At 39.4% G+C, this 24,444-nt stretch overlaps 1 protein-coding gene across 1 annotated transcript in view; it reads right to left on the bottom strand.

Annotated features, from left to right (window-relative positions):
- The window catches only part of ANKRD33B (ankyrin repeat domain 33B), a 37,767-nt gene extending 15,187 nt beyond the window's left edge, over positions 1–22,580 (bottom strand). The window contains exon 1 of the mRNA XM_085307051.1: positions 22,203–22,580. Coding sequence (XP_085163177.1) covers positions 22,203–22,580 — 378 coding nt within the window. The remainder of the gene's footprint in view (positions 1–22,202) is intronic.
- Positions 22,581–24,444: the final 1,864 nt, after the last annotated feature.

The following is a 24,444-nucleotide window of genomic DNA, read 5'->3' as shown; positions in this document are numbered from 1 at the left end:
TTAATCTCTGCCCTTTGTCTGAGTAACACTTGTCATTCTTACCTAAGAGGGTAGACATTACATTATGCTACTTGGAAAGCAACTGCTTATAAATGACTTATGCTTATATGCATACATACTCTGTAACCAAATGAAGAAAAATCAAATTTTTTAATATAGTAAAATGAACCTGGCAGGTAAGACGAATGGGACCTGATTTAAATATTAATCTCCGAAAAACAAATATTTTTTCTTTGGAAGAGGAAGTGACAGGGAGGGGTCGTGTTCGGCATGCCTGTTGCTCTTTTAGCTATTTGAGATTTCCAATTGAATCACATTTTTTGGATATACATACATAAAATAATATTTTATTTTGTGTTCCTGTTTAATATACTTCATGACAGCTGGAAGCTGTAAAACTTCCAGGACAAGCACAGGTCAGGAAGTATACCTTATAGCTCAGCTTGGCATCTAGCTAGTGTTTCACATGAAGGTCATGAACTGACAGCTTCCCAAAAATATATCAAAATACACTTGCCATTAATTAAATGGAACTACAGTACTTAACCCTGATAGCTCACTTGACCACTAGGATTAAAACCATTATCTCCTGTTTTCAGGATTACTTTTGTAGCCCAGTGCTCATCTACACCAGACTGATGAGTGTAGAGTAGAGCAGTTATAAATAAATCAGGGCTTCCTGCAATTCCTCTTCATTGCCAATACATGATCAGCATGTATTCAGATCAGCATCAGTATCTAACTATTCAAAAGGCAAGACCAGAGACACAAATCTCAACCTCTCTGGAAACCCTACCTGCCTAAAATGCATTCACACAGACATACTGCAAGTCCATAATCACAAATGTACAGCAAGAAATAGATACCAGCCATGAAAAAGAATAAAAGAAACTCCACTAAAAACCTTGCAAAGTGTGAAAGATTGAGCAGCCCACTCTGACCCTCCTTGACCAGATCTGCAGGGACCAAGGATGGCTTGGAGTAGCAGTCAGCTTTCCAAATACTCCACCTGATACTTGGGCAAACAAATATATAAAAAAATCCTCTTTTAGCCACCACCTTCACTTATGTAGTAGGCAGAGCAGCAGGGTGCATCGAAATTTGGCCCTTGCTTTGTTTTATTTTCCCTTTGGAGTAAGCTAAAACAACACTGGCCACACAGCAGGACTTGGAGAAGATGCTTCTCATAGCAAGTCAACATGAAACATATGCCTTTACTACAGTCGTATGTCCAACAGCTGTGTAGTGAAAAGCTTTCTGAAGAAATCATCTCCCCTTGATTTTACTTCTTAATAAAGACAGCGATCTAGACCTGCAATGTGGAAAGGCTGGTACAGCACCCACTGAAGCTACCAGTATTACTCYAGTCACCCCAACGAAGACTTCACCTACTGCACCCACAGAGGAGGGCAAYGGTCAACAACTATCTCTAGACAGTCAGCTAAGCAAGAGACCAAAGTCATGCTCTGGCCAGATTTTCTGATTATCTGAGTGTTTATTCACAAGCATGCAGTGTATGCGTGGCAGCCTATGCACCCAGGAAAGCTTGGACGTGGCAGGGCTGAGTGTGTAGCCAGTGACCATCAGTAGGTTCCCCAAGCTCAGGTCTTCTTAAACCTAAGGYGAATGCTCCAAGCCCAAGCTATGCCCAGACTGTTAACAACGTGAAGGAAAAGCGAGCTTGAGGTACCTACTGATGCTACACTTCTCTTCAGCAGACCCAAGATTGCCACAGTCCCACATAAAGATGATGTATAGAGTATTATCTTAGCTGGGTCTTCAGTAAGCTCTATCTACCTCTCCTGCTAGTGCAGCTATAATAAATCCCCCAAATCATCATTTTTCTAAGCTATTCCTGCCCAAATATTCTTTTAATTTCTTTTCCCCATGGACACTACAGAGAGAGAGCTGTTCACCAAATACCCAGAGCTGCAGCTTCTGATTTATTGTCATTTAAACCAGGTTGCTACCTGCTCATATTATAACATCCTGTTTCATCATTATTATAGATAATCCTGTTGGTTTAGCCAGCAAACAGCTTCCTGCAGAGACGATATGAATCCCAGTGCTTTGGGATGCTCACAGGCCATAGCATTTCTCAATTATCCCTTTGGATATGATTATTACTCTGATTTCTTTTACTTTCAGTTCACCTTTGTCCTCGATATTAAACAAAACCCGCCACTGTCTTATAAAGAGCATCTCAAGTTCCTTTGAAGAACTTGTAATACTTCAAACCACTCTTTCGAGATTGCATAGAGGATCGCTCTCTCTGTCTCCCTCATCTCTCTCCTCTCTCTCTTCTCTCTCTCTCTCTCTTTTTATTTTCTTAGTTACACATGACCTGAAATAATACTTATTAGAAAGTACCTACTGTCTTGGTGGGATTGTTCAGATTAACCCAAGTTTTATTAAAATACAATCGTACTCTGCATAAAAAATGTTGCAAGTGCTTAATAATAACATGCAACTAACTCCCTTAGCAAGAACTAAAATAAAGTTCTTAATAATTTAATTTTTCACTTAATATTCAAGATAAAGGTCACCACAACTCCAAAACACTGCAGATTAAAAACACTACCTAATCATGCAGAAAAAATGTCAATTACTAATGATATCAGCAAACGAAGTATACGAATATTTGGGGACCTAAAGTTTTTGAGAATAAGAAGAGGGATTCTGTTGCTTACTGAAAAAAAATTAGCAAGTTTTAAAAGATGCTGGTATTTTCAGCAAATTGTGAGAATAATTTAGGGTAGCTATCTGCTTCAGTGGACAAATTTTCACTCAGGATCTGAAGCTTATTTTCAGATACTGTACTCTAAAATTATTTTCTGAATTCTAAAAAGCATAGCTGCTCTTTTTTTCTCTCTTTCAGACAGTAGGACAAACAATAAAACCAGTAACAAATTACGAGCATTAGCGCCTTTTAGTGAGAAGGTTATTGCATTACAGTATTCAGGGATGCTCATCCTACTTTTAGCCGGCATCTCTCTCAGACAGAGCACTGAGGACATAGCCAAAGCAACTGGTAGCATCCCGATTCCAGCAGACAGAAGCTCAGACATAAATTATAATGCTGCCGATTAAAACAAACRCTGATTTCTCCCACCTTACCACAAATTGCTGATCAAGCATTAAATGATGTAAGTTCAAACACACATAGGGAAGGCTTTATGCAACAAGGCCTTCAAACGAGAAGAGCTGGAGCATCTCCGTCAAAGCTGAGCTCATGCACCAGAAGGATTAATCTGATATAAACATCTCCTAAAGGTTATTTTCCAAAGATGCGAGCAAAGAGTGCTTACATAGGGGTAAGGAAACACATTGGAGAGTAGGAGTTTTATGTGGGACTATACGATGCAGTAACACTGTGAATCGTTTTTTTAGGGGCTGACATATGAATCTTAAGTGGTTCAGACAGGACTCCRAAAACCTATTATTTGACTGAACGTACCCGACGTTCTCCGGTAGAGAAACAAAATGAGTAATCTCACAAGGGCATAAACACAAGCAACTGGCACTGCCATATGTCACTTCCCAGCCCTGCACAAGACTGCAAAGCTGAGGACAAGTGCACTCTGGTTAGGTGTCTCGTAGGTGGGTGGTGGCACGGCACAGAGCTGAAGGGCTCTCTGCCCTTGTTCAGCACCTCTGAGTGCGTCGCGCACCACCAGGAGGTGCCGGGGGGCACAGTGTTATCAGCAAAATGATTCAAGGACAACAGGATAAATTGGGGGTTGCAGGTGGATTTTTTTTTCCTGGCCTTTGCATCTTTTTCTGGCCTTGTCTATATTCAGCTTGCTGAAGTTACTGCAAGCAGATTATTGCCCAAGGCACACAGTCAATCAGCTGATGATTTAATTTTGTAGGAGGCAGCAGCATGAGTTATTAGACTGGGATTTTTAACTCTACCTACCAGTAAATACTATTAACCACAGCCATAATCTGTTTTAAACTCTTTCAACAATATCAATTAATAAACATAATTGATACAAAGCTGCTTCCAGCAAGCCACTTTCTGGAGCAACTGGGAAAGCAGCAACCTGTATAGCAGCAGTCTGCAGTACTATACACCTGTGTCCTTAACATTTTTTTACAGATAAAAAAAAAGCCAGGTAAATTAATTCTAGTTAGAAAATTCTGAACCTGCATAATCTGATTATCTTGCTAAAGATATGCATTAAAGTTTTACCAAGGCATCAGTTACTGTGTTCCTAGTATGAAGGGCAATTTTGAAGTGGTCAATTTATATGAAAAAAATAAATAAATAAATAAGAGGATTGTTTTAAATAGTGCCTTATTATTGCTTTGCCAGATGGATCAGTTCTCAGACACGTTCACTATATGCAAAAGCCTTACAAGATGAAATATAGATCATTCTCAGACATAGGCCGTGTAAATGTCCTCTCTCAAGAGGTCTAGGTGTCTACGGCACCTCTCTCCTCCTCCTCTTCCCTCTCACRTGTTCCCAACCCATTCATTTGAAATCACAGTAACAATCCAAAACATTCATACTAGTTAGAGGATTATTCATACAACAATTATGAATTATTAGAAGGAATAGCCATACGTATATGACACCATACAAGCACAGTAATCCCTGATTTTCAAGGACAGTTTTGTTTGCTCAGACATATTCTCTCCTGCCATGGTTGCTGCCAGTCATTCACTCGAACTGGTGAAACAAACCTGAGAGAAATCTGCTTTGATCCTTAACGCAGAAGAGGAGCAGAAGAGACTRTAAACACAAAATGCCACTGATGCATTTGGAATACAATAAAAGTGATTTCTTTATCAGAGGAGACTGGGGTTGCTGGTGCCTCTGTGTTTTGCAACAGCTCCTGTTTCATTTTTCAAGTATCACAGCAAGACATCGTGTGACAGACAAGAAAGTGTGACTCATCCGTCATATCAGCTACATTAAATTTACTGTACATTGTTCCACATAAGGGCATTTTGAAATTGAGCTCCAAAACACGTTTTTTCTAAGCAGAAGCCGTAATACTGCAAGGTATTGAGTGCTCTGTGTTTCTTCTGTGGAATATCTATCATTTCATGGCACATGCCCTACCTTATTCTTACGTACCTAACGCAGATTCAAAACCTCTTCCTTTGCTTTGAAATGACAAAGCAAAATGAAAAACTACTTTATTTGCATTATGGGGCAAATCAGTCAGTCTGTGCCATATATTCTAAATAAAATGTTACGAGTTCCTTTAATTTCATCACAGGTTTCTTAAATAACACTTCAGGTGTGGGCCGACCTGCAGTTAGGGGACTTAGCAACATGCTCTCTTCCCCAAGCAGTCCAAGAGTTCCACCGTGCTTTGCCATAATCCCAGTAGAATTGTATTAGATTGAAATTTGCTGCAAAAGTATACATGTGAAATYTGCATGCTTACAACAGAATAAAGTAAGTCTTGGAAAACTTTTACTTCCTTTTAAACCTCTATTTCTTTGTGCATTTTTGGTTTCACGTACGACTGGAATAATGCTGMCAGTGTAAAGATAAACTCTGATTTGCTCAGCTGCATCGGCTAATGACACATCGATGTGCCCGCTTAAGTGAGATCACAGATAGGAGCCAATTTAATAAACCAGGCTTTATGGAAAAAAAACTACAGATGTAAGGTTATTTGTTACGGAAAATAGAGATCACAAGAAATACCAGAGGATCAATAAGGAACTCAAGTTGAACAGCAGAGTGAATCACATATGGCAGGCAATTAATTTAGGTTTAAATAAATTCTCTTCAGGCAACTTATTTCCCACCAACAACCTGAGAATGAAAACAGCTTATTCTAACCTTTTGCCTGTTATTCCAGGCAAAAGTGGGTCTGATGAAAGACTAACATGACATTTCCTATTGCTTTTTATAAGCATCTTGAAAAACAACTATCCGTTTGGCTTTGTGTGGAGTCTGTAAGCATTAATGACAATTCTGCAAGGTCAGTTTAACAGCAGTGATTTAAACAGCATGTAATTGAATTAAATAAAGTAATGATTCATTGTAATCCATAATCATATGCAGGGGGAATTATGAGAATTATGTCTAAGTTAAAAGCAAATTACACAAACAATGTGTTAAGTAATAGAAATGGATGAAAAATAAAACATAAAGAAATAGAAAGTAAATTTTTTCTTGTTAATTTACTAAAATAATTAATAAATTTAATATTTCATGTTACACAAATGTTAGCATTTATCTCTTTTTAATTCACTATCACACAAAGAAAAAAAAATCAGATCAAGTATTAAAAACAAAAAAAAACTCCCAAAGCTGTTTGAGGGAAACTATGCTCTCAGTTAAAACTCTGTGAAACTTAAGTTTACAAGGAAATTTCAAATTATGTCACAGCAAAAAAGAGCAAAATTTAGTCACTATCTACTGTCTAACTAATTTATCTAGATAGCATAAAACCTTCTGCTCTATATATAGCAGTCTGAGAAACTTTTCCAAGTAGCTGGAGTTTATATTATAATTGTTTGAGCTGTTTAGACCAAAGACAGTTGAGATGAGGTAGTTATTCAGGTCACCAGTGCCACGAGCAGTGGTGTTTATGCGCTACAGAAATTATCCATACAAAATAATTGTAATTATTGTATTATCCATACAAACTAATTTAGACTGACCTTTCAGAGCAAGAACTTCTTCACCTACAAATTTATATTGGGAACCTGACAAGGAAAAATCAGGAATTTAAAACTACAGGCGCCTGGGGGGAAGATGCTGTTTTTCACTGGAAAAGTGATCAGACAAGTGCAAAAGCATATTCCAGTGTGGACTGAGGCAGCGACGTGTAAAACTTAGTGATTCTGCAAAGGCACATAGGAGCCCAAAGCAAAAGCTTGTTTCCAAAAGTGAACTTAAATGACACTGTCCAACGTGAAGGCACAAAAACCTCACCTTTATTTCACAGCATTACGAGCACCACAAAATTCATTTCACCTCGTGAATGCCATTCTGCTATATAAAAATGTGTTCTGGTCTCCAGATACACTGATGATAACCGACAGCTTTTCCCCTCCATTTCGTGAGAGATGTTCTGCTCCACTTCTTTCATAAACTCTTCTCGTATCTGTGGGGCCACACGTCTTTAAGTAAAGGCACAGCTTACTATATGTATCATCTCTGCAAAAATTCTTACTTAAGCTTCTCTAATCTAAAGCTACCATAATCACCTCTAAAAATAGTTTCAGAAAAGTTCGTTTTACTGTGCTTGCAAAATCTTGTGTTACACAACAAATAAAACCAGCACCACTTGTGCAATAAATCAGACAACAAGAGAAGCCTTTGCCTAATAGTAAAATTAACATGACTCTCCTGGTGCGAGGAAAACTGGAGCATCATACAGAAAAGTAACAACCCTTCTTTCTTCTCACTCCTTCAGGGAACTGTTCTGCATCCTCCTTATCTTCCAATGAGGAAAACTCTCTTACTTGTGTGCGACAGAAAAAAAAATGGTTGTTCAGTCACCACAACATCAGTCTCAAGTTTCACCAGGTAGGAGAACTGCTATTGCTAGTGACAGTAGACTACTGTGCAATAAAAGCAATAAACAGAATAAGGAAGTTTATATGGAAAGAGGAAGATGAGACTGGGAATGTACTATAGCTGACGAGCAGTGACATTTGATGCATTCAAATGAGTACAAAATTAAGCTTTGCAACGAATGTGAGACCTCTAGTCACAGCAGAACTAAAGGAGGTGTAATTCTGGAGAGGGAGCATGTAGGAAAACTTTAAGGAAGAACTGCTTAATAAAAATAACATCTGTTTAAAGTAATCTGGCAGTTCACCTAGTGGAGCTGCCTTAGACAGGTTTATTTCCCTTAGCCATACACTGAAAGGAAATTATATCTGGATTCCACAACAGGGCAAATCAGTCAAGGTTTCTATTTACAGGAAAAAGCTCTATACCCTGTTTATGGGTTGCCTGACTGTAAAGCACAAAAAATAACATTGAAAGACAGTAGGTGAAGTAGCACAATTTGTATAAGGTTAAATTTCCTATTTTCAGTTTTGTTAGGCTGTCATGTTGGGTACAACTACTAAATAATAACAATTTTTGACAAATAATGTAGCCTTACTAATCCTAGATTTACTGTTTGTATAGCACCTACTAATCAGTGTCAATATTGTCAAACGTTAGTGCTAAATTTTGCTAGTGTTGACAGTAATCATACATGATACATGCAGCCAAATTTATACCTTCTTATTGCTATGTTTATTTTTAAATACTTGTGCTAGACTCAAGTCTTCTCTGACTTAGAAGTAAGGGAAGAGATATTCATAAAAAAAGAAGTGAGAAGTCAGATTTTGGAAGACAACGTAAGCCATGTACTTAACTTGAATGAGGGATTTTTGATGAAAACTCAGAAGACAGTTCCACCCCAAATCCTATGTCTGCAGATTGATCATCATCAACCCACACTATAAGTTCAGACTTCAGATATCTAAAGTTATAATAATGATCTTCCTATCAATTGCCTTATAGAGGTATGATTTTTTTTTCAGCAAGGCCCTAAGAGCTAAAGGTAGATCAGMTAAGACAGGGCATACCCCATATGTCATGTGTCAAGCAGCAACACTTTCAGTACAACACACTCTGCCAACACCTAAGACCTTTAGGAAAGGCCAGAGATCAATTTAGACTCGAACTCCAAGTCTTGGGTCTTACGGACACCGCTGTAATTTCTGTCTTCTGGACATATACATACATTCACACACATTTAAGATAAACAGTGATGTTTATCATCTTGTTTATGTGTTTATGATGTTCATCATCATGTTTATAATGTCCGCAGTATTTTGAGACATATTTTACAGCACATTCAAAAGCGATGAGAAGTGCATTTTGTGCACCCATTAGGGTTAGGGTTCCAACCCTTTGGATTTTTAGAATTATTACTCCTCAGATTAGACCTTGTGAACCTTGGAGGAAAGTACTGCAGTTCCTAACTTCCCACAAATYCTCTCATTGTTTCCCACCTATGCAGAGCTCATTACTGATGCTCCACAAACTGTACTGACAGGTGGCTCTCAACAAAGCAACAGAGAGGAGGTGCTAATGTCTGACCGTGGTCCCAGTATACTCATTCTTCTTTGAATATTGGAGATTTTCCATTTTAAGTGAAAACTACCTTCAAACAGAATACGCTTTCTTCAAGTAAAGCACAGAGAACTAGGATTGCTAAGAGTAAAAAACATGAACTTTATGTACACACACATCTCTAAACCTCACCCAGAGGCAGAGACTATCTCCCCAAGAAACACACCTTGATCGAGGGATCAGGGCCATGCTATTGCGATGTACACTCATGACTCAGAGAGCAAGTACTTGCCTCTACAATAAAACCCTTCAAAGTACTGCTCCTTATCTTTTATGAAGTAACTGATAGACTGCACATGACCATTGGATCGGAAACCCAGCGTGCATCAGACTCCCCACAAAGGAATAGCCACTTGCTGGTAAGCTTAGCATCATTCTAGCAAAAGYGCATCTTTTTTAACAAAAGGGAGGATTCTGACTTTGAAAGATATCAAATTAGCACAAGACTAAATCAAGTACACTCCTGTTACTGGCTTTCCAGTCCCAGCTAGCAGCATTACCTTAGTTTAGCACTGTGTTTAGGGAACGGGCTCATCCACACAGTTTCTGCTTATCTGTGAGAGCCTGATTTTTTTGTTGGAGCAAACACACACCATGAGAGTAATCTATTCAGACAAGACTTTTTTTCCTCTCTGGTAGCTCACTATTTTTCATGATTAAATTAAAAATAAAAAGGAATAAGATTGTTCTAAGGCATTTTTAAAGTATCCAGTCCCAGTTACAGCTTCTCTGATTTATTTTCTCAGTTGTCTAAATGAGGATTCATCTCCTGCTGCAGCTGTAATAGATACCAAGGTATGTGCAGGCAGCTCAGCTCAGATACAAATTGCATTTAGCATATCCAAGGGAGACACAGCGGCATCACAGCCTTACCTATCTCAAGCCAACTGAAGTATTGCAACTGGAGTTCAAGGGGGAATGCGGCACATGTTTGTACTACCTGCTATGCTATTTATGCAGTCTTTCCTCTTACACACAGTCAGAGAAAATATAATCAAATTTCAAAGTCATTTCAGGTTCTTCTATCACTTCTACTAAAATGTTCATCRTTCTTTAGAAATGCCTTGACATGGGGACAGGCTGTGAAGTTTTCTTTTCCCCAGACTTTTATTTTTAATTCAACAGAAATTAAGGTGGCTTAAGTCTGTGTAGACTGATATTTCAGTTGCACTGAAATGAAAAGGACAGCAAGTTTTGGGGTTGTTTTTCTATTTCTCTCACATACACTGATAGTATGCTATTGAGTAATACTGCAAAATCTACTTAAGGGTAGAACATCAGGTCTTTGTGTTTCTACCTCAAAATTATATGCTGGATGTTTGCTGTTACATTCAGAGTCAGACTTCTTCAATCATAGAATCACAGAATCATAGAATCAGGAAGGTTGGAAGGGACCTCTGAAGATCATCCAGTCCAACCTCCCTGCTAAAATCCACCTCTGGCAAGCTACAAACAATAGTAAATACAAAATCAAKGCTTCCTATAATTAACTAAGATAACTAATATTAGTTGTCTTGCAAGAAAACTAAATCACTTTCTTTCCATTAATATTTGGAAATTTTATTTTGGATATTTTCACAACAGAACTGTAGTAAATGAAACAATTATACTAATAAATATTGCTTACAATAGTCCTACAAATCCCGCTAGGACAAGTAGATTTCAAAATCATGTACTTAGTGATAACTCTGAAGAGATGCAATTACTGTATTAGAATTAGAAATTATATGAGGAAGTGGAAAATACAGTATTTTTAGATAGGYATTCAAAGTCTGAACTGGGTACTCGATCCCTATTTTAAAAGCTTCTTCTCCTCTGTTTTGGTGGAGACCAAATACCCTGGAAAGAAGAATCAACATGCACATTAAACCCACCAACTGCAATTACTGTTTGGCATTACAGAAACACTAATACAAGGGGTTTTTAATTCGGATGTTGCCACAGAGGTACTGCCTGTGCTTAGCAGGGTGCCCGACCGATGGACGCGGCACGGGAGGACAGAACTGCCTATGGAATCGAAGGTCAGGTATTGAAATGCCGGAGAAAAAGCACAGTATTTCTTGCTGGCACATGATAGCTAGGGGATTTAGGGGAGGGAGACCAGTTTATATTATGTAAGTGATGTGTGAAGTGTAGAGTAACAATTACATTGCTATGTACTAAAAAACCTTGCAGCCCTATCTGCATGCTCACTGCACTGTGGCTGCATGCAGCCCTCTCAGAAGGACTTCCAAAATCAACTCATAAATCTACTGCACTTACTATAATAAGCACAACTTAGGCCAATCTAAAAATGTTCAAAGACAAAATTGTAACACTAAGTGAAAGACATTCACCATGTTGCATTTTAGAATACAAATAATCTGGGTGATGATTTTTAAGAGAAAGGCAGATATTTATCTATCATATCTCTTTCTTTTTTTTTTTTTTTTTTTTTTTTTTTTTTTTTTTTTTTTTTTTTTTTTTTTTTTTTTTTCCTCTGGATGCTTGATACTGCTTATTGCTTCTGAAGTATCTTTTCAGTATTAAATAGGTCAATGTTTGATTCATGTTGTTTCACTGACAAGATGATTTGGAGGTAATGTATGGGGGAAGAGGACTGTAGTATCTGCTTATACTCTTAAAATTGAAAAGCAACTTTTTCAAAGTCTTCAAGCAACTGTATTTTTTGTAACAGATGTATCTTGGTGAGGCAGGTCCAGCGTGCCACATAGAACTGTCTTATTTTTGGGGGGAAGTCTCCTCATATATGTAATTGCTCCAATGCACTTAATGGGATCTTGTATGGTGATGACTAATGTTGTAAATGTACCAAGACATCAAAATTCAGTAAACTGCATATATGCTATTTTAATTCAAACAAGGTACTAACAAGATTATTATGTACCCAGGACTCTATTTTGTTTTAGAGCAATTAAGATTCCTATTCTACAAGCAATTATGCTTGTGAATATCTTTACACATGGGTAGCCTTGTTGCATTCTCATGAGCAGAATTAATTTCAGCATTGGGAGATTAAGTCTGTAATCCATACAGAAGCAGAAGAAGATACTACAAATTCCAGAAACAGTAAAACAAAATCAAACTGATACTTTGATACTACAAAGTAAACCCCTTCCCCACCTCCATATATAATAGCTACGCAGTAAGGAAGATTCAGCCCACCCCAAGTAGATGGCCACAGGACTGCACTTGGAGGTAGACCTGTGTCCTAGAGGTTGGAGCTGACAGGGTGGTTGATGGAGGTGCTGGTGTTTCAAAGCATGGTGTGAAGAAGATATTTTCACCCCATTTCTGGGGACCTTGGAACACAGTGGTTTCTTTTTCTGTCACCCATAAAATGGTAGTTTTGCTCCCTCTGTCAAATCACAGAATGCACTCACTATCCAAGATTAAAGTATTTTTTTATTCCAGACTGGTGTTTTCACATGGGGAGCTGTTCTGAAACAGCAGCAGCAGAACAGTGTCTTTGATATAATTACGCTGCTCAACTTCCCTTGTAGACAGAGTTCTAGTAACAGAATATTGAAGAAAAAAAGAAAGAAAGAAAGAAAAAGCTGTTGMTTTCCAGCTCTCAGCTGAAGGCTTCTTCTGGCTGAATATATCTAGGCATTTACTATGCAGTAAACGTTGTTTCAGTGTAACCAGAAGACTCATCTACTGTGTTTGCAATTTTTACTAGCTTGGATAGGCTTCATAAGTCTGAACACCAAGGCTCCATTAATCTGGGTATTTCATTTTCCCAACCCAACCAATATACTGTATATTCTATGCAGTTCATCTGAAAGGTTATTCCTATTTAATGCTCTTTATAGAAAGTACAAAAATATTTTAAGTGAATTCCTTTATGAACCTGAGCTGTGATGAAAACTTCTCTCTTCAAGGTTTTATCAAACCCATATGATACTTCTAAATATACCAAGCAACCTCAGCACCTTCCAAAGAAAGGTTTCTGCTTCCTGTCATTAATACCTGCAGACACTTTCCTGAATACATTGCTAGTCTTCCCATGCTTCTTAGACAGTAAATAGGTGTGCTCAGTCTTTTTTTCATACTAGCTGCAAACAACAAGGTATCTAGGCTTTCTATACAATGCCAAATACCTCCTGAAAGGCTGTTCTTATGAACATATTGAATATATTGTTATCTGCTACTTTTGCACATCAGAAAAGTAGTACCGCTGGCTTATATCTAAGCCCACCCCTCTAGGAGTAATGCAGGCCAAGCCTCCCCGGAGGGCCCGATTTGGAACCGAGCTGCTGGTCCCCAGAGCCCCCCGGCGGCACAGAGCTCTCGGGCACGGAGCCGCAAAAGACAAAACCCGCCCCGCGTGTGTTAGAGGTTTTTAACATACTGCCCAATCAGCCTCGTAGCTGTCACAGGATCGGGCTCAAAACATTATACATGGGAAATGTGTCAAGCAGCCAAAGTCTGACCGTGAGTCATTCACATTTTGAATCACCCTGCTTTCAAATTACTCTCTGGGGAATTTAGCAGACATAATAGAAAATAATGGAATTGAGAAATAGGAACTATTTCCAAACTGTGGGTTTTCCCCACGTGAATATAATTTGAATTGCTAATTCTCTGCCAGTTGCACAACTGCAGGCTCCGTGACAAGCATCCTCTTCATCTGGTACTTAATTATTTCTTATTGTGACACACTGGATATGCTACAAAATTACATTTTGCCCAGATTGGAAAGTTTTCATTTTCGTTTCATTAGAAGGACTCTTAGAAATGGGTAAATTCAAAGCTATATGACATACCATTAAAAAAATTTAAAATGATAACCTTGTAAGAATAACTTTATGTAAGCACTAAAAGGGAACTCCTGTCCACAGTAAAGTCAGTCAGAGACCTTCATTGCTTTCTTATACTCCAGAAATTTGATTTTCTGCATAAAAAAAACTACCAGCACTTTTCAGTAGATGTCCTTCATGCAAMTAACTATATATGAATCATAAAAGTTCAACCTACTTCTACAAGGCAAGAATGGAAATAATACAGAAAGAATGCTCAGAAGAATTGTTAGCAGTCAACATACTATATGTGTCACTTGCTGTAAAAAACACCTATACAGAACAGAGAGATTTGTGTTAATAAATACAAGAATTGAAAAAGGTACTGAAATTAATCACAGAAACATCACTTTGGGAAAAACTAGAGTACCATATTATCTACATCACCCTATTTGAAAGCTATCTCATCATATCTGAAATAAGTACGTAGAATTTAGAAATAGATGTTAAGCCAATTTCAGTATCATGTAGTTCTTATTTCCACAAATATAGCAAAACTATCACCTCTCCTTTCAAATTATGCTACTTTGTGCACTCTGAATTGAAAAGCCCCCACACAGTAGCAAATTAGGGGGATCACTCGGGGCTCAGAGAAACCTGAGCCGAGTGTGGGCACTGCAGGTCCTTGCTGCAGGAGGCTACCTCCGAGCAGGAGGGCTATGAGCTGAGCCACATGCTTGCTCCAGCTCCAGAGACCGTATCATTCTGCCGTGCATGGACAGCCCATCTCCTGTAGATAAGATGGCTTATCTACTGCCATCTCCTACATTAGAAGACTGCTGATGCTTCACAAATTAATCTTTACTACCAAACTAACAGAGAATTTTAGTTACTGATCATATACCATTTTTCTTTTGAAGAAGGAAAATGTGTTTTAATAAAATGTAATCTAAAACAGACCTTATGCACACTAGGCTTATCTGACATTAGCAACCAACACCTGTAAAGTCATACAAGAGTTGCTACTCAGTCTCACTATCACTCTGCTTTATACAAATGAAATGCTACTAACACACAGTAGACTCACTATAAATCACCTATGTTTTGTCCATTTCTATTACAAAGTAATCATTACCAAAATCTGTAACAAGGCTTTGATTTTTTTTATCTTTTAGTCTATCTCTTCTTGAGTAGTAGGACACTTTTTAAACATAATAGTGCCTGCTGAAATGTCTAGAGAAATGTAAATGCATATTTTAATTCCTTGTATTCCTTGAATATTATGTATTAGTATTTATTTCTATATGTCTATATCGATATATCTATATATTATTTCTATGTATTTCTATATATTATTCCCAAGCATACACACAACACCRTGTGGCTAAAATTAATACAACAGTGAGTGGTTCCTGTGCCACATATGCACCAGTGACCTTTAATATGTATTTCAAAGGCCTTTTAACTTGTCCCCTGAAATCCAGAGAAAGCCAGACTGAGTGAAAGCCAAACAAATCTCAGCTCTCTGGAAAGTGTAACATCAGAAGCAGAAGAAATAAAAGCCTCCAGCAGGGAGGTGCTGGGGATATCTAGCCCTTCCTTTCAACTTCAGCGTGACTCTGGTGACACTGGTCCTCCAGAAACCAAAACTGGCATCAGAACACCCAGCACTACCAGGATCAGAGGATGTGAAGGAAATTCAGAGCTGAGCTCTTGTTGACTGGGAAAGATGTGGAACTAAGGCAGGGCCATCACTCACAGGCCGTCACCTCATCCTAACTCCATCTCCTCTACGGTGCTTTTTAGAAGAAAGTTCTGAATCCGAAGCCTAAGATGATAGGCACATATACATCCTCTCTCAGAGACTGTGCCTGGAGAGCTATAGCTTGCCTGAGGAGGCAGACTACAACCCTAACTGGTACTTAGCTCAGAGCCAAAGAATTTTGGACTTTTGGGACTTTTTGACCCACTTCCTTGCCTAAAATACTTGGAGCCTTGTGGCTCCTACAGACTACTGCAACTGAACTATTTTTTTTCAGAGCAATCAGATGCTTCTCAGCGGTGCCATCTGTTTCAACTCTCTTTTTCTTGCAGAAAAACAATATTGGCATGCATTTGGCTTCAGGTCAGGCATGAGGCCTGAACAACAAATGCTACACAGAGTAGTATCCTAATTCAAGGAGTACTCCCCATCCAAAGATTTGAAATACTCCTAAGGCCAAGTATTTGTGCTGCTAAAACTCAAAGAGCAGTGATACTGGAAAATATTTTCTTTTTTCCTGTGGATTAGACATCTTTGTCCTTGAAGACGGGAAAGCAGAAGAACAACAGCGCAGTGCAGGGATCAGTCACTTCCATTACTAGGCATCAGTAGAACTGCTGGGATCAAAAAAAAACCACAGGGATTCTTTATAGGATTACAGGTTATGTCAATGCGGACTGAAAACTGGTTGAACAGCTCAAAACTGAATGCTGAAATATCATCACAAAAGAGTGCAGGACTACAGCTTGTTTTATTTTGATCCTATCATCAGAAGGCGCTTTTTTGTCAGAAGTTGGCTAGGTATCTACCATGCCTATGCATTACTTTCAAGTAACGCTTTTAGAATACCAAATTAAAAGAACACCAAATTTGCCGAAAACTTGATTTTGGACAGCATTTTGTGCCTCTGTAAAATTTCAAGGAAAGGAATTTAGTAATCTTTAAGTGAGGAAAATTATTACCAATATTCCTTCTTGACTCTACAGTCCTGTGCCAACAATATAAGCTTGCATTTCCTAATGAGATGAAGGAGTTAGTGGTCTCATTGTGCACTGTAAAAACAAACATCAAAGATTCTTCTGGAAATACACAGTAAGGGACACTGAGGTTACATTTCATAGCACTGTTACAGATATGTTCTATTAAGGACACCTCTATCAACTGGTCCTAATTATTGATGACAAATGTCCCATGCAGCCAGTTTTGTTAAAATATCATTAGTTTTTAAATATAGCTATATTTTATTATACCTGGAGTCAACATCTGCTCAGCTGGGTAACCGGGATCRTCCCTGCTTTGCTGAAGAACTCTATAAGCCCAAATATTTGACTAAAGATACTAATGTGAGACAGTGTCTAAATGGGAACAAAAGAAAAAGTTGCTATGATCTTTGCATCTAGGCTACATGTAGGCTAAAAATATCTCTCCTGTTCCACGCACTTTGCATGAAGCAAAATGTCAAAATTTTACAAAGAAACTTTCTTCATTTACTTTCTCTAAAAGCCACATTGCCTCTCATGTTGATGAGGTCTTCAAATTCATATCTATTAATTTCAGAAACAGTTAACTAATGTCATTTGTGACACTAAGCACAAATTATGTCTTACTACYTGTCTATTGCATGGAGGATACAGCAGGTCTGACTGTGCCTTTCCAGTCTTGCATTTGCATTCATTACTTCTAAGCCCCTTCATGATCCTTATTAACTGTTCTCTTTACTCTTTAGAAATCATGGACCATGCATTTATTTCTTCTTCAGGTAAGAAGTTACTCTAAAAGATGTATTTCTGTGTCAGACTTACAAAGGCTTTAATCACCTAACTGTTCAGTTGATTGCTGACTGGGGCACATAAACATCTAATCTGCACTAACATCCTTCTGAAAATGCCTCCAAGCACTTACTTGTGTAAATCTGGTCTACTCTCTTGTTAGCTCACCAAATTCCCCTTTGAGGTGACTGTCTTCCTATTTTACATGTTTTACATACTCCTTTTTGATGGTTTTCCCTGAGTTGTAATTATAGTGTTTGAAGGGTTCCCAATTCCGTTTGAGCAGCTTCTGCATTTTGCCATCTAACACTCTTTGCCTTGTCTTGCTTGCTTGCTACAGTTCTGAAATTATGTATAGGCATATATATATATATATATATATACACACACATATATATTTCCAGGGACTCTTTTGGTGTATGTGTGTGTTTCTATACTATTTTGAAGGACTTCTTAAAATATATCACTTTTGGTTTTTTTAAATTATATTTATATTATATTTATTAATTTTATATAAATTTCAGGCTTATGGTTTGACACCCAAGAAATCACCCTTAAGGCTTGCCAACAACTCATGTCATGTGTCCCCTGAATGTCTGACCTAAGTGTAGGTCCTCCTATATTTAGATATCCTCCTATACCCAAAGTGATGGTGGGAGCATTTCTTACAAACTGAGCATGCCTGAGAAATGTGGACGATAGCAAGTTCARTGCTAAGCCATAGCAACTCATGTTCAAAATAATACCTGTGATTTTGCTGTTTGGGATGTGTCTTCCATTACCTGCTCTGGCACCATGGTTAAAGGAAGTAGGAACCACTGGTACTGTGCCCTTCCCTGCCAAGCATCATTTTAGGAACAAACACAAATTCTGACATCCACACCTTTTGATGAGTGGAACTAAGATCACAAATACACAATCTGCACTATATAATGCTGTACTTGAACAATTTAATTGCTCAATAGTAAAACTATTTAATTGCATATGCCTAGCACTGGTTTCTAGTACGGAACTGGCTGACAGAGGCATAGGTTAATGACATAAAAAATCAAATACTGGAGAAGACGACAGACTGTTTCACACATGTATCAACCCTAAAATTTGGAGTTACAGAACACATGTTAATATGGACTATACCACACCAAACCTTTTGCAGGCGGAGCTACAGTAACTATTTTAAATTTGTTACGGTAACATTTTTTGCCGCCTTCTCTTTCTCTCCTTCCCGTCCCTGATTGTCTTCTCTATTGTCACAACAAATTCTAAAGTCTACTTTCATTCTGTAGGTAGATAACACCAGAGCTTGAAACTCACTCTTTCTGAGTTTACCTAAACCTTGTCACCATTATATTATTTCAAAGCTTTTGAAATGTGAGTACCTGAAATTCTGGAAATGGGGTTTTATGGAGGCAAAAACAGTGCTCGTACCCAAGGTGAAAACCAGCACCATTACCCAGATGACATTCTGGTCTCAGACACATCAGGAGATTTCACTGGAGCCATTATTTTGCCTTCTCATGCATATTTGTGAATTCCTCTTTACTGCCAGGGTAAGGTAAGTAAATATTCATGAATTGAGGGGCAGTCCTCCATGCAATTTGTACTAATACATGTTGGCATAGTCATTTTTAAAATATTTTGGTACTAGATTTCAACAAGGAGAAGAAACAAGCAGTGTCAGGTAAGTCTTTCAGGACTCTGCTTATAGACAGCATCAAAATAGGAGATGGGGAGATCAATTGTTTGGGGAATTTATACAGGCTTATGTATACAAAATGTTGTTGCCTTCACAGTAATGAAAATGAGACAGGGAAAGGATGGGTCTTTAGGCTTCGTATAATGACTGCTAATAAATTGGAAGTTTGGTTTATTGCAGGAGGGTGAACTTGGTGAAAGCCTGTGCTTGACAGGCGGCTCCTAAACAAGGATGCTGCAGTTCATGAACGTGCATGGGAAAATGAAGTCTTTGTAGAAACCATATGAAAAGTCACTATTTAGCACTGGAAAATTGTCTAAAAAGGGAGAACTAATGGATTTCAATGAAAAGGAATGGAGAAATACTTGCAAATAATAGCTCAGCATTTTCAGAAATAGTTTTTTCATCTTCTTAAATTTACACACAGAACTGCTTTAGGGCCGATGACAAAATTTAAAATCAAAAGAATTATAAAACTCTAGTTTTTTTCTCCCAAATTAATTTAAGAATTTAACAATTAGGAGTTTTCCTCTTAACTTTTAGRTTTATTTTTAGACTTGAGTTTAATTATGTTTGGAATCAAAATGTGGCATTACTTATTACCATAACCTACTACGTCTTGTCTATTTAAAATAAAGAAATTTTTAAATTGTCAAAATGAAACTGTACTGTAGATTTATGTTCTAGCATGGATCATTTCTTTCTGTAAATGAACTGTAAGAAAAAAATAAATACATGCAATATAGTGTTATATTTAACAAACAACCTGGCAAAAGAAGACTCTGAAAGCAATAGTGCAAATCTGAACAATTAAAAAATGTTATTAGCACAAGAGGTACTCCTTGTTTTTTTTTTCATTAGAAAAGTAAGTTTTGTCTATGTATAACGTGTGATGATGTTACATGAGATGGGAATTTAAGAACTGCATAAATTCCATAGAAAAAGCATTAAAAGAGCAGAGCGAAACTTTTGTCAGATAAAGTTCTCTGAAAGATGTGGCTTAATTATTGCAAAATAATGTGAATTTGACCTGATTTTCTGCTGTGAGGATTTCAGAACTGCAGCTAAACCTGAAGCTCAAGCTTCCCTGCAGAAAGATTTCTTCCAACCTATTCACATCTGCCTGAAAAAGTTAGACTGTCCTGTGCCATTGCACTGGGATTAGGACATCTCCGTGAGAGTTCACTGAGAGAGACATTGAGTTCATCTTACACATCACAAATGAAGCTTCCAGCAGCCACTGAATCCAGACCTTCTTTTCCTTTCTTTTCATGAAAAATGCATACAACAGAATTTGATGTTAAATTTTAATTTCAGGTCAAATGAGTATTTACTTAAGTAGAGCAAAGCACTTTTTTTTTTTTCCAGTGTGAACTATGAGCTTTCATTTTGGATTCAAGCAAAAAAAAAAATGTTTTTGGGAGGCGTTTTGGGAAGAGGGATGGGGCAGGGAGGGTTGTCCAACCAAGAAAACTACTTTCACAACCCTGGTTTGCTAAGCTCTGTAGAAGGAACTACTGTGAGCTTATAGCTGATGCCTACATTGAACTTCTTCACACCTGCTGTTGGAACATACACCTGAGGTGTAAGACGCCTGCAGCTCCACAGCCTCTTGGGGCTTGCAGCATGCTAGGAAGACCCCACTTTTGGTTGGAACAGCTATGAGGCACTTGGCCTATTCATACCACATGTGTGGTGGGCCCAAACCATCTGCACTACAGCACACTTTAGACACATCTAACAAATGTGCCTGAAACAAGACTAGTATCCACACAATGTGGCTATTGAGTTTTGGCTCAAGTTCAGACCTAGCCTTCATATACAGCACAGAGGAATCTGCAGAATCCTCAAAATCTGTAACACGTTTTGATGCTCTCGCATTAGCTACTAAGAGTTTAAACTACCAAATATGTTGACCTTGCCAGAAAAGTCCGTCTGAGATACTGCTACCCTCAGCTGCTCATTCTCACCTCCATGCTGTAATTTGCTGCCCTCCCTCATATGTGTTAATACAATTTTATTTGTGTCTTTTCTGGAACTTTACTGTAAATCAGATTATTGTAATAATCCGCATTGAAAATAATCTTTCTTAGGGAGAAGGTTACTATAGCATCAGTCTATAGCATTCTGATACTACAGTTTACAAAGAGCTGCCACAAAGATTTGTGCTTGCACAACTGCTATAAACTGGAGCATAAGGATGGAAATCAGAAGCCTGGGCTGGAGATAGGCAGGAATTTCTTAAGCCAGTTTCTCCCACTCCAGTATATCATTAACTATATATGTAATCAGAGTCCCTTTTTCCTCTTGAGGCTTTTAAAGGACTCTTTTATTTCTTCCCTCCTACCTCAGGGTCCAGGAAGAAAGCCCAAGAGATTCTTGGAGAGTTTATGAGATATAGTCCGATGTGCATATATGCATACATGCATCAAGACCAAAAAAAAAAAAAAAAAAAAAAAAAAAAAAAAAAAAAAAAAAAAAAAAAAAAAAAAAGCCTCAAACAGCCCCAAAACCCAGTATTTGCATTATTTTCCAAGCAAAGACCGTTGACTTTGCCAAAATTTTCAACTCACTTGCCCACTTGAAGTCCTTCAGGCTTCTTTTCAGAGTGCTCCCATCAGGGACTAGTCATAGGGAATTTCAACTGGAACAGTTTTTCCAAGACTGATTGTTTATGCAAACCACAAGTAAAACCATCTTAGTTTTAATAGAARCAGTAAGAGTGCTAGAGAATCGCTGATCTTTTTATATTGTTACTCAGATGTGCCCAATGCTTACTACACAGAAAACYGTTTCCAGAGTTTTGCCTTCTGACCCAGGGAGAGACACCTGTAACTGAGTCCATAACACTCAAAAACTCAATCGCAAACAACAAAGGACCGACAGAAAATCCCCAACGGGTCATCACCCGCCAAATACAATAAGAACTACAAAAAGTCCGTTTTTTAGCAAAGCRCTCCACAAGCCCTCCTGGGTATTGCAGGAAACGGGGAGAGCCCTTACGTTTTTTAGAGAGGGAAAGAAAGAAAGGGGGTAGGCGGGGGGAGACGGGAACTTCGCAGGACTGCGAGGTTTCCCGAGGGGGCAGAGCGGGCGCGGCGCGGCGCTGGCTGCTCACCCGCCTGTTGCGGTCGGTCTCCCGCACCTCGTCCTCCTCGGGGCCCTGGCGGAGCAGCGCCCGCAGCACCACGGCGTTGTTGGTGCAGCAGGCGCGGAAGAGGCTGAGCGCCTCGGGGCTCTCGCTCTCCGCCCGGCCCAGTGACCAGCCGTCCTCCTCCTCGTTCTCCGGCCCGCCCGGCGGGTAGAAGGAGTCGTCCGAGGCGATGCTGCAGGTGTCGGGCAGCTCGGAGAAATCCTCATACTCCTCGCAGTCTTCTTCCTCCTCCTCCTGCTCCTCCCGCTCCTCCTGCCCCTCGGCGGCGGCCCCGGGGTCGGGGCGGGCCGGCTGCTCCCGCTGCGCCGCCAGCTTCTCCCCGGCCCCCGACAGCAGCACCATGCGCGGCGCCAAGCCGCGGGCGCTCCGCGGGGCCGCCCCGCACCTCCGCGGCCCGGCTCCGGGTCCGGCCCCGCCGCCGCCGCCTTAGGGGCGCCGCCGTCCCATACGCGCCCCCCCCGGACTCCCTAACGGGATTTTTTTTCCCTTTTTGCTGTTGCTGCTCAGAAGAGGGGTTTCCCTCTTGTGCGCTCGCCCCTTCAGGCAACCTCGGAGCCGCTCCCTTTGCTCGCAGTCCCGCGCCGGGCCGCGGGCGCGGAGAGGCTGCCCGCCGACGCCCAGCGCCCGCGGCGAGCGGCAAAGGCAGTTAAAAAGCTGCTGGTCCCTAATCCGCTCAGCATCCCCTGGAGAAGATTGGGGGCTTCGGGCTTAGCGCGCTGACCTCAGGGACGCGTTATAAAAGGGATTTGCTCTCCGAGCATGCGGCTGCCCTCGTCGGGCTTTGCGCGCCGCGCGGCGCCGTTGCAGCGGGCGGGTGAGAAAGGTGGATTTCGGGAGCCCCTCCAAGTGTCTCCCTACCCTCGGCTGCTCGTCGCAGGTACGCGGCGTGTTTGCACCTCCGCGTTTTATCGCTCTTCTGCGCGAAGAGGTCATCCCAAGACCGCTCGCCCAGGAAAAGGCAAGGAGAGGCAGGACCGTGAAGACGTTGGGACAGGTGAGGAAGAGGCTGCAACGAGCTGTTTAGCACAAGTTCAGACTTCCCCGCAGCCGCGATTACAGTCGTGTGTTTGCAAGTTTTCAGGAATACAACTGCAACGTGTAGACTTCATCTACTAAAATGGATAAAATGGACTTTCAGAACAAGGAAAATAGTCATACAGAATTAGAATGCTTAGAGGGAAAATACTTTTCAGAAGTATCTCAGAAGAATGCTTTTTTTTTAACTTTTCAGAAAATAATACATTAAGTCGCATAATGCAGTACCCACAAGTTTATCAAATGCAGAAATGTTAGGCACATATTTTTTAGGTAATATATTTAAAAATTATATTGAGAGGTATAATGTATGCCTAAACTGAGTTCCTGCTTTGTCATAGTTCTTCCATAACCTTTTCCCCCTTTCAGATACTGTGGATTAGCACAATTCTCTGACAGGGAAATGGTGGAGAATGCCCTCTAGCCAACAAAACAGGATATATGGTTTCCTCAACAGCACTTTAAAGTGAACCTCATATACATGCATATATATACATACATATATATATTATATATATATATATATATATATATATGCTTCAGAAGGTGAATGTCCATGGTCCAAATCTTTATCTGTTTGAGGGAAGACAAATAAGCTTTCATTTCTGCATGAAGTAAGATACAGTCTGATGCACATTTTTTTAAAGTTAAAGTAAGGTATGAGTTGAGAGTCAAACATAAATGTGAGTAAAGGGGCCCAAGTAGAAGGTGTGCATAGTCTTTCAAGAAAATAGCATAAGAAGCAGATGTCACAGGTGATCAAAAGCCCAGTGGCTTCTTGATGCTCTGTACAGCATTAGTCAGTAGAGCTAGTGGAGAGGCTAGCAGAAGGGTATCTGTAATCAGAATTAGTAATAAATAGCTCCCTGATTGGCTGCTTCTGCAAAGAGGCTAATCTGTGAAGAAATGAGATTAAACTATTCTTTCACCTCCAGACATCTCTGAGATCATATCTGACAAGTGCTGTTCATGTTGTTCATGATGCTGCCCGTCTTGCATCATTTCTGCACGTAAAGAAAGGCCCTTATTCCCTGAGACTGAGGTATATGTTGGTCCACAGATCAACTGCTTCAGCTGCTGGCTTTAATTTCAGCCTGACAGCTCTGTAGGATTGACTTTTTCTTCTTATCACCTGTCAATTTGTTAAGTATTTTATTTTTGAATTCCCAAA

This window comes from Rhea americana, unplaced genomic scaffold (genome assembly GCF_003343005.1).
Source record: "Rhea americana isolate MKP2758 unplaced genomic scaffold, rheAme1 scaffold_251, whole genome shotgun sequence".
In the NCBI taxonomy this organism is placed as follows: domain Eukaryota; kingdom Metazoa; phylum Chordata; class Aves; order Rheiformes; family Rheidae; genus Rhea; species Rhea americana.
The sequence above is the reverse complement of the archived record's forward strand: the minus strand, read 5'-3'. Positions and strand labels throughout refer to the sequence as shown.